The 11,659-nt window shown below is 44.9% G+C and overlaps 1 protein-coding gene across 1 annotated transcript in view; it reads right to left on the bottom strand.

Annotated features, from left to right (window-relative positions):
- LOC108571259 (calmodulin-binding transcription activator 2) overlaps positions 1-11,659 on the bottom strand; it is a 37,894-nt gene that overhangs the window by 7,395 nt on the left and 18,840 nt on the right. Inside the window, exons 4-7 of the mRNA XM_017933259.1 lie at positions 8,389-8,480; positions 761-949; positions 258-656; positions 9-161 (exon numbers count right to left, since the gene is read on the bottom strand). Of these exons, the coding sequence (XP_017788748.1) occupies positions 9-161; positions 258-656; positions 761-949; positions 8,389-8,480 (833 nt within the window). The remainder of the gene's footprint in view (positions 1-8; positions 162-257; positions 657-760; positions 950-8,388; positions 8,481-11,659) is intronic.

Genomic DNA, 11,659 nt, shown 5'->3' with positions numbered 1-11,659 from the left:
CTGTTGAGTATCAGAAGACCGCCACCACCTTGGATTTGTTGCAAACTTAAAACTAGAGGAGCCGGCTGTTGGCTTTGAGTCGTGTGGGAATGTCTTGAGTATACGCGGGGAGCCGGTGAGGCTGTTGTTGACGACTGCTGACCTCCGGTAGTCGAAGAAACCTTTGTCCAAACATTAGAAAGAACGATTGAAACGGGATGAAATGTTTCACGAAAGCGGTTCGAAGCAGATTAGGACGAAATATATGAGAGTAGTACCTGATTGTCCGGTGTTAGTCTCCTGGGTGCAAGCTGTGTGCTTGTGGTAGAAGAAGTGGAAGATGCCCTCTGTCTGTCCAACAGTTGAGAAACTATCATGTCGACGGGATGATTGGAGTGTTGTGTAAGATGAGGATTGTTAGGATCGTCATCTCCACCGAGGAACATGGGTCTAAGCTGAGAAGCCAGCTCGTCTCGCGTCCACTCCTTCTTATCTGGCGGCAGTGCGAGACACGGTGGCAGCGCCGCTAGCTTTGCATCACCGTCCGGGTAAGGAACGTTTAAGTAGTGAACGAGGACGACGTCTGGATTCTGTAGTAGCCAATAACAACGCCGATGAAACGTCGGTAGGATAGCCGAGTGCACGTAACAGCCGTAGATGCACTCGACACCCTGAACCTGGTGATTTCGTTCGGAACAGAAGGAAAAAAATCATATGTAGATGGCGCGAATCCCAATAGGTGTAGAGGTTCTCTCTGTCTCTAGCGTGTCAAAGGAACTACCTTCAGTTTCATGTGATCCTCTCGTGTAGTTTTGCCATCTTTCCGCTTCTTCCAGCAATAACCGTCCCGCCGGTAGCGGACCTTCTTTCTCGAGTACAGTAACATCGAACCACTTCGTGGCCGTACCTTCACCTCCCGACTTTGCCATTCCGCGTGCCTTTGGAAACTGATCAGAATAGCAGCAATTTCCTGTTAACAATGCACAACAACGTTCTCCATTCAGAATACACTTTCGTTTCGTTTCGTTTCGTTTATCTCTCGTGGAAATGGTTGGTTGTGTTTGAACGCGGCGCCGCACCACTTGGAAAAGTGCAACTTGAGGGAAACTCCTCGAGATGACGAGGATAAGGCAGCCGCGACAGAAGTAGGATACGCGAATTCGAACGAGCATATAGACAGTCTTCAACCAGCTGACATCTGCCTTTCCCGTGGATTTCGCTTACTTTTGCAAATCGCGCTGATACATCTCTCCTCCGATCTCCCTCCAGTTCTCATCTCGCTGCGAAGGAGTGTGAGTGCACCAGGCGAGACGACCCGTGTGCAAAATATTCGCATACATTTCCGTCGCTGCCGTTCAGGGATTCTTCCCGTTCAAATCCCCCGAAAGTCACGAGAGACATGGCCCTATCCGTCTGACAAAAATCATCATTTCTCATCTGGAGACTTTGTACATCGCCTCTTTGACAAAGTAAACTTTGCGAATACGTTGAATAAAATCACGTTTCTCCAACCCCTTTCTATTTCGATGCGTGAGAGGGGAGAAGCAAGGTTCACCTCGCGGTAATGCCTAGAAGATATGGAAAGCAATGCGCGCGTTTGCTTCCTTCATGTTTACGTACAGCTAATAATAGCAACTCGGTTATTATACCGTTCTCTATTGATTTTCCGCGCGAAGAACCAGCCAGTACGACTCTCGAAAAAAAAAAATACGAAACGCATGATAACCGACGAAGAAAAGAAAAAAAGGACCTAACCCGATAAAAAAGGAAGGGAAAAGGTGCAATTACCAAGCAACAGATTTTGCATGGTTAATCATGACACGTCGTTTCCCGGCGTAAGCGGACATGCGATCGGTCAAGAAGCGGGGAGGCGAACGTTACGAAGAGAAAAATGGCACGTCGGTGAATTAGAAGGAATTTCGTCCTATAAATATTCGAAGAACGGTCGAAAAGATGGTTATCCAACGATTTCCACGAGCGACAGAACCTGGAGCGGAGAGAGCGAGAGAGAGAGAGAGAGAGAGAGAGAGAGCAGTTTCTCCCGTAGGTAGAAGAAAAAAAAATTGAACACACTCGTAGGTGAAATAAGTACGTGGGCCAGGTGAGTGTGCGGCACGCGATCTGACGTGGTTAAATGCAAATCGAACGCCAAACTGCGGCTGATTCGTCTAACCATAGAAAGGTGGCTAGTAATAAAATTCTCTCCGGGTGTTGATATACATATAAAGTTGAGCCAGCGCGAGGCACCCTCGCGTGTCGTTCTACGTTCAGAAAACGATCAATTCGCAACGGGTCAGAGATCCCCGTGTGAGATTCTGCAAATGTCTTGGTTGTAATATCGGGGAAATAGTACGGATACCTGCCGGGTTTCGGCTAATCGAAGCAACACGACCACAACGATCGAGGAATTTCCCTTTGGACATTTTGTAACGACAGACGGTCCCTGATTGGGGTTGCTCGCTTGGCAACCTCAGCCCACAAATCGTACATTTCAAATGAGGTGCGACAAGATTGCGCTTGCTGCGGCTAAATTGCGTTACAAGGGCACGATCGTAGTTGGAACTGGCTGGTTACAGGGACAATTCGTTACTTTTCCCCGTCGAATTACGTAACACTGAGCACACGTAATCTAGGGGTGGAATAATTTATCGACCCGTTGTCTTGTAACGTCCTGTTACAACTGAATGCCGTTACAACAGTTTAATTAGCAAATTTAGTTTTCATTCGCCGGAAGAGAGAGTATCAAACATCTGTGTAAAATAACAACGATCGAAGCGAATATTATCCTTAACAAAGAATCGTAAGGGTTAATTTTACGTGGAGTGAAAAAAAGGGCAAAAGAGCGACAATTATGAAGAAACCTTCGTCCATTTGCAAAGGAGTTAATTGCCAAAAAAAAGAAAAAAGAAAAAAAGAGGAGCCGTAAGTATGGTTCGAAGTAGTTAATATCTTTGCACTGTTCCCCGTGCCACGGAGTTCCCGAAGATTCTCCAGCGAACGTGGCCTGGATATAAATATTCTTAACGAGGGGCGGAGTAGACTCCACCAGCCATTAGACCGGCCAAGTACACCGACAGCGAGGCTAGATAAAGCTTGCCCACTATGTTTCATTGATTTACAACTGGTTAATTGATCATTTGCATTCTGTCGGGGATACATTGCCATTGTCCACTGGGGGGTGAAACTAGAAACTAGAACTTGTAGCTTACGACTTTCATCGTGAATTCGCGAAACACATTTCCTCTTTCACTCACACACACACGCGCGCGTACTCATACTCTGAGAGAGAGAGACGAGTCTAGAGTGATCAATGGTAGAAAAGGTCAAGAGGAAGAAGGCTTGGATGCAATCGTATGATCGGTGCTCGTTTTTCACTCGAATCGAAATCGTTTTCGATTCCGCGATAAAGGGTTACGTAAGAGGCGCCAGACGAGCAGAGTTATTACGTTCACGAGGCATATTAATAGCTTCCTTTGTATCTTATTTAATCAAGCCCGGAAATCATCCCCTCTGTAACCGAAAAGGAGGGAGGGGAAGAAAATTGTACTCTCCAGGCAGGCTAACAGGCTCCCACGTAAATTGATTTTCCATGCGTTGCCGTATTTTGCAACGTGCCAGACTTGAAATGGGTCAGGCAACGTGGAGAATAGTTTAACTTGAAAGACGGCGTCTGACAGTGCATATCGTTATGTTGCGTGCAAGGTCGGCTTCCATGCAACGCCAGTCAGACTCACAAAAATTCTCCCTCCGCGATACCGCCACGTAATTGCGTACGTAATATTCAAGTTCGTGTTACCCACAGTTACATTCTCCATTTTTTCTTTTCTTTTTTCTTTTTTTTCAATTCTCGGTTCTTTTCTCTCTCTCTCTCTCTCTCTCTCTCTCTCTCTCTCTCTCTCTCTCTCGCCTTCGTTCGAACGCCGTCGTTTCACGAAGATCGCACGACGCAATTTCTCTATCGTCTGAACACGTTCTATCTAAAGAAGGTCAGCCAAAGGGGTAGGTGTTCGTGGAAGAAAACGGTGAACGTATAGATCTTTCAAGATACGATGAAAGAGCCCATAGATTCCCTGTATTCGGTTTAGCGGATACGTAAACGAGACGCCTTCTGTCCCGCGTGTTACCGGAAAGGATGTATTCTCCTTGATTTACGAATGCAAAAGGACCGATAAATCGACCCTCCTTCCGACGCCCCAAAACGAAGATGCTACGTCCTTCCACCGTTTCCTGTTTACGAATACGTACCTAAGGTGCTCTATCAAAAATTGATAATCGATAGGAAAAAGGATAAATCGAGGAGAACGGCGTGCGGAGAGAAAACGGGAACTTGGTAATTTTTACACGGAACAGTGGAATAACCGTATTTATAGTCAGACAAACTGTATCTATCGCGAATAGATATTCTACGTTACAAGTAGCAGAAATTCGCGTACTACGCGTACTAAAAATGGCTCGCGAGTTCCGGGGTAGGTCTGTTAGTAGTACGAGCTGATATTTGATCGGACAAGTCTAGGCGACAAGAGCACGCGATACGGGAACGTCAACGTCAAACCGAAAACTCTCGTCAGCTATGTCAAAACATACTAGGGAGAGTTTCCTAACAGAGAGCGGAGAGACACTTTAATGACTGATGACATTAAGCCAATGAAGTTTGCCCCTTTCCTAAGCGGTTCAAGTCTCCGACAACTCGATCTTCTTAATGAAACTACATATATACACGTGGAAAGCAAACTTTCGGGAATTAATTATCGTTGAAAAGTTGCCGGTAAAAACCGCGGATAAAAGGAACATTGATAAACTTAGAGAGTAGAACCAGCCTAATTTCAATAAACGTAAAAAGTGCACTCGTTGGAATTGCATCCTGTGGAAGCCGGCCGCGAGAGATCGTTCGATTCGAAATGCATCTGAGAAATTGCATATCGACGCGGCCCACATAAACGTTCCAGTGCACCGGTTGCTTCCACAGAAAAATTAGCCAGTTTTTCCCCGGTATCCTTTTGTGGTGCACGAGATAACACGGTATAAATAGGATATCCCGTTTCACAATCGGACGATTCGAGAGAAGAATTCGAAGATCGAGCTAGATGTTATTGTTGTTTCTTAATTTGCACAGAAGGTCTGGAAAATTCGTGAACGACGAGTAGTCGGAAATAAGCAAATGTTTAACTTCGTAATAATAATTGGTCGTGTTTGCCGAAATCAATTTCGGCGTTACGTCCAAATAGAATTTACCGAAAAACGCCGCTGCCCGGAAATTGCATTACCGACAGCGCAAACTAACATTTAATTGCGTCGGCTGTCATTGTGTGCCCGGGCAAACTGTGCCCATTCAAACGCATTTATACTCCGGTGCAATCGGAAATCAATAAGCAAACAGAAACATTGTTTTCGGATCGATTTCCGCTTACAGATAGGCCGTGCGGCCTGGTGTGCTCATCAATTAAACGAAATGTTATCGCAGAAAACTTCACGATAGGACCAAGTGTAAACGTGCAAAATTGTCGAATCCAACTGTAATCCAGCATTTCGTAAAAAACGAAAAAGAAGAAAAATCTGCCGGATTAACGGGGGAGGGAAAAAGATCCCGCGAAGCGCGTGAATGAAATCCATTGTGAAAAGAACAGTTCGACGAGATCGTGTAAACCGCAAAAAACAAAAAAGAATGTCCAATTTTCTAGCGTAATCCACGGTGCGAAGTGTATGCAAATGGAACAATCGATGACTTTCTGAGAGTTACAGATCTACATATTATTATTACGTGTTCCAGATTTCTAAACACTTATTTCCCATTATGCTCGGTTACCTGTTAATAAATCAACGTCGTTAAACCTCATTACCATTACATAAAAGTGTAAAACAAACGATGTGCCTTCGCCTAACAGCCAGCGAGATATATTCAAACGTTTCTGTGTCCTGCTACAAATGGGATTTGATCAGGCGACGGTAATAAGAGTAACGAGGAGAGAGATCCTGTGCAAAGTTTATCAGGCGTCGATTTCAGACGAGAACGGAAAAGTCGGGATACGAAAAAAAGAAGGAAAGAAAAAAACCTAGTCGTGTTGTTCTCTCGGCGGAAAGGAAAAATCGATAAAGGCAAACCTGAAGCAGAATCACATACGTCTTTTCTTCTTTTCTCTCTCTCTCTCTCTCTCTCTCTCTCTCTCTCTCTCTTCCCCCTCTTCTAAGCAATAAATCCTCGTTTCGTATAATCGAGGCTATTAAAAAAAAGTTAATAGGAAAAGTTCTCCAGCGGGGAAGACTTCCAGCGAGCCACGGGAATTGATTCGGTTCGGGCTTCAGAACAGAAACATCGGGCAAGTTTTCGCTCGTTTGAAGTTTAGAGCTTGATTGCGACCTGTCTCCAATAACAACTTAGAATTTGGCAACGAGTCAATAAAAATTCAGCCCCGGCCACCATCGTCTGAACAATAGAGAGAGACTCTTTGCTACGTCAATCGAATAAACTGAATTTCCATTTCCAACTAGTTCACCCTCCCTCGAGCTAGTTGGTTAGTTAAGCTTCCACCGGGGGGAAAGGGAGATACAACACAATCAGAAGTAGAATCAAAGTTTATCGTGCTCCATTTGTCTCCGTTGTACGAGCTTTTGATAAAAAACTGCCGTGCATTCGGTTCAATATTTAACAAGCGAACCCGAGAGTTTCGGTTTGCATAGAGAAGACGTTCTCCCTTCGAAGAAATCTTGCAACAGTTCTTAACAACCGCGGAGAGAGGCAAGTCTTCCATTCGTAAATAAAATTTCAACGTATGACAGTTTAGCCGTTTCTTTCATTAAATCCTGGCGAGTTCGAGGGAAGGAGAAAAAGAACGTTCGTATTCAGCTGTGAAATATGAGCGGAGAGGATTTGAAAAGTCCGATGATGACGTACTCACATATGCTGTTAGAGCGTTGGAAAGAGAAATGGTGCGTTGAAGAAGAGCTGAGTGACACGAGGAGGGTAGAAAGTAAAGGGGTGGGCGAGGGAAGAAAGGAGGCGAGAAAACAAGATCACAGGGAGAGAGGAGAGAGAGAGGCCAGGGTAAAGGATTTCGACTGCATACACGACGGGTTTAAACTTCCTGGTGCAGCAAAAAAGTTGCTCCGTTAACTTCCTAAGAACTTCATCTTATGAATAGTTTCGCGAGCATGAATCGCTGATGCGCTCGGGGGCTTTCATCAGTTCCGCGGTTTCTCGAGATAAATGAAAAAAAAAAAAAAAAAAGAAAAAGGGAAGGAAGAGAAAGAGCGGGAAGAAAAATGAATTGACGTAATATTAATAGCGACACTTTGTGCCGCCACGAATTTCCAAGTGGACCCCCCCGATAATACCGGTTGGCTCATTCATATTTATGATCCTGCTAATTCCACGTCGATGTTACGTCAACGCCGAAAGCTTCGGCGACGATACAAGGAATATAAAAAGGATGATGCAGCGCACGAGTTCCCAGGTTGACCTCATTAGCGATGCATATTACGCGACAATAGATAAGCGAAACAACTCTACGACTTGCCACTTGAGATCGTCACAGGGAGGAAACTCGACGATCAATTAAGCGCAGACCAGACGACAAACCTTTCGACGAATCAAAAGTCCCTTGGAAACTTCTTAGACCATGAGATTAAGCCCGGGGAGACAGTGTACGAGACAGAAAACTTGATGAAGAAGAATGAACTGTGAGGGTCCTGGTACCCTCGATTTCCGCTAACGTTTAAGTTTTATCTCAATAAAGAGAGGGTGAAAAGATGAAAGATTAAAGAGAGAAGGGGGAAAAAAAGGAGGAAAGAACGGAATGAAACGATAGCAATGGGGTAAGCATAAGCTCGCAATTGGTTTCGACTCTACGGAACTGAAAACTCAACTCGGCTCGGCTGAGCTCTCTAGCTGGCTCCAGCTATTGATCGGAGGCCGACCGGGGTCAGAGTAGCAGTGGACTACATCGGTACACCTACGAGTGCACGGTGCTCCACGTGTTGGTACGTGCACCCCTGCACACCGACGCGAGGTTGCACACCAACGGGACCAGCATCTATCCTTTCTCTAACCACCGACGTTCTACGTACGAGCCACCAACGGCGTTGCGACGTCGCTATTTACTTTCCAGTTGTGCCTACTGGAATCCCGTGTAAATGTATATCCAGTTGGTGCCGCCTGGAAAACCCCTTTTGTTGCAATTCGACCGAGACATTACTTTTTTAACCCGTTTCTCTATCTTTTTTCTTTCTCTTTTTCCACCACCGTGAATTTACCTCTCCGCCCCTTTTCACCTGAAGAGTTCTTTTACTTTTTTTTTCTTTCACCACTTAATCGAGGAACCTGAAGAGGCGGGAGAGGGTCGAGGTACGAGAAGGTTTTATCGAGTATAGATTTAGAATTTATATTTTAAGGTGGTTGTTCACTTGGTTACTCACCTCGTTGGTGTTCCATCGGTGCCTCTGGGTTGGAAAATGTTCAGCTCGTGGCAAGGTCTCCAAATTCTCCGGAAGTTTTATCGGATCCCCATCTGAACAGATAAAAAGGTACACGATGAGAGAAGTATCTTCGATTGGTTCGGGGTTCTTTTCTCAGCGTGGAAAATGGGTTTTCGAAATTCGAGGAAATTGGACGTCCTAATTGGTTACAATTTGGTTTTCAAGTATGCCGACTTTTACCAGTTACAATCTGATTACTCGTGGATCACGCGAGTTACCGTAATTCCGTGCTCGCATATTTATTTCGACGAAAGCTTAGACGTTTGCATAACACATCATTAGTCGTGTTTATATACAACGGATCGAAGCGGTTATCGATCGTCAGAGAACTCGTGTGCAAGAGTGAGAAAACAACGGTTCTAAAAGTAATGCACTTTTCACGTGCATAATGTTACAGCATTCTCGAGAAATTCGAACGCGGCGTAATTTATTCGAAAAAGAGGAAGGAAAAAATACCGAGTCAAGGAAAAAACTTTCCCCGCTGTTCCATTTTTTTTTCTTCTACCGTTTTTTTTTTCTCTCTCTCTTCGACAAAACCATTCGAAAGCTTCGATCAACGACTCTTCCAGCGAATAATTCAATCGAATGATTCGATTTTCTAGGTCACGTGGTGCAATTCATCGGTGGAACTATTAGCTGGAAACTATCGGCGTAGAAGAAACGTGGCCGGAACGAGAGAACAGCATTTCCGAATTCGTAGGAGAGACGAAAGAAAGAAACAAAAAGAAGAAGAAGAAAATCGAAGCTTCCTCTGGTACTATGTTAAACCGTAAAAATGTAAATTCTCCGAATGTAAATGACTCTACGTTGACGTTTCGAGGTATTAAGGAAACGGTTGGTACATCTGATGAAATATTCCCCAGTTTACCAATCCAGGTTTTGCCTACGACGTTATTGATATCAGCCGCGGTAGTGCAGCTGCACTTTCTCGTTCCCCTGGTAATTTATTGCCAATACCTTCTGCGTGAATTTTTCCAGCGCCTCTCATAACCGTCGTGCAGAAACCTTACTCTATATAGAGAGATTGAATATTTCATAGCCAAAAGCGGAAGCCGTAAAGAAAGCTTGAAATTAAATTCTCAGCCCTTCTATTGTACAAAATAAAATCAACTAAGTAACGTGTAATCAGCTGCTGGCAGCGTATAACCCTTTAATCCCTGATTTGTTGAGAACATGTAAGCTGCGTATAGGTTAACCCTCTAATTGTCTGCTTTTTTTTTTTGGTGCGAGAGGAAAATGAGGACTCACTTGGTGCGAGAGGCGTCGGGTAGGTTGCGTGATAGACGACACGCTGTGGATTCGAATGATTGTAGCCCGCCATTTCCGTGGCGCTCGTTAGAGCGACCGCTTCTTGGATCTTACCGATCGTGGCCGATCGTCATCGTCCTTGAACGTACGCGAAACGCGATCGTTTCTGTGCTCTCGGTGGCATCCCCAGGCTCCTCGTGTACTTGGACGTGTGTGCGGCTGATATGGCGACTCGACAATGCTCGTTGCTCGCGGTACTGGACCGTGACAAGCTACGACGGCACTCTTTTTGTCAGGAGAGCTTGCTGCCTGGTTCTAGGATGGAAACACGACTCGCTTGACGTTGTCCTCTGCGTGAGGCTCGTACACGTGGGTGGTGGTTCCCCTTAGAACGGCAGGACATATCCCCGAAAGAATCGTGTACGCGAGCCAGGTTTTTGCCTTTTCTCTCTCTTTCTCTTTTTTTATTTATATATTTTTTTTATTCAAATACGTCTACTCCTCCTCCGCCTCCTCCTTCCTCTCGATTCGATAAAGTCAATGAAATTTACTTTTTCTAACCCGCTGCCTCGAAAGAATATCAAGAGTCACAGAGAGACGAGTATAAATTCACAAGGGAGAACGTTGCAGAAATTTCTCGCGGTGACGTATACGACGGACAACACACGTGGAGGTAGTAGAGACGCGCGTGGAAATGATACCGCGACAAGATCAAGGAACCTCCGCTCTTTCGCCTTTCTTCCTTTCTTTCCTCAGTTCGTTTTAAATACTTCTTCGTACTGGTATAAAAAACTCGAGCCCCATTGTTATATCTCTGTTACAATTCTCTCTCCTCTTCGTCAATCCCTATCTCACAGTGTACTCTCTCTCTCTCTCTCTCTCTTTTTTCACCTCTTCGACCTTGTTTCTCTTTTCTCGTCACGTTTCAACAATCCTTTCACGTCTCCTCAGTCCTTTCTCGAATCCCTAGCTCTCTCTCTCTTTCTCTCTCTCTCTCTCTCTCTCTCTCTCTCTATCTTTCTCTCTCTCTCTCTCTCTCTCACGCACGCACACACACGCACGCACGCACGCACACACACGTTCCTTCCCTATCTCTCCCTTTTTTTTTCTGTTTTTTTGTTTTCTTTGTTGTGCGTTCCAGGAGCTCTTATTCTTCTTATATCCTAAGTTACAACACTTAACCTGTCCCTATCGGAGGGACAAAATAATGTAAGGGTCACACAGTACAGAGAGAACTTAAAAAGAGATTCGCCCGCAGCTGACAAGTTTTACGATCGCCTTTACCGCGTTCCTTTATCCTCCGAGTTCCTCTTTTGTTTCTTCCTTCCGCTGCTTCCCCTTTTTCTTCCTTCCTTCCCTTCTCCTTATCCCTCTCTATCACTCGTACTCTCTTTCTCGCACACGCGCCTTCCCTTCTTGCCTCCGAGACAACACCAGCAGCAAGGTAGAAGCTTCAGAAAATAAACCTTCTCTTTTAACCCCCTTTCACACTTTTGTCCTCCTCCACAACGTAATCCTTTTACTCTCTCTCTCTCTCTCTCTCTCTCTCTCTCTCCCCTTTCTCTCTCTCTCTCGCGCTCTCGCTCTGCCTCTCTCTCTCTCTCTCTCTCGCTCCCTCGTGTCCTCGCGTTATAGGCTTCGTAACGATTCGCTTAGGGACTGGAAATAGAGTTTAACGTTTGCGTTTCCGTGTGTCGTTTTTGTTGCAGTACCTTGTCGCTTCTTTTTTGTTTGTTTGTTTTTTTTTTTTAATTTATACAGAGAGGTCTAAGAGTTTCTGTTTCGTTTCTTTGTTGTTCCTGTTCTTGTTCTTGTAGAGTAGGTTTAGAGACGTTTCGTTAGGAGACGTGTGTAAGATTTTCGTGTTATTTCTTAGTGTTATTTACAAATATGTAATGTTTTTGTTTTGTTTTAATAAAATAGGTGAAATTAGTCTTTGGCCCCGCGTGTCTGCTCCCGAGCG

This window comes from Habropoda laboriosa, unplaced genomic scaffold (assembly GCF_001263275.1).
Source record: "Habropoda laboriosa isolate 0110345459 unplaced genomic scaffold, ASM126327v1 scaffold57, whole genome shotgun sequence".
Classification (NCBI taxonomy): domain Eukaryota; kingdom Metazoa; phylum Arthropoda; class Insecta; order Hymenoptera; family Apidae; genus Habropoda; species Habropoda laboriosa.
Note: the sequence above shows the minus strand (reverse complement) of the source record. Positions and strands in the feature narration are given on the sequence as shown.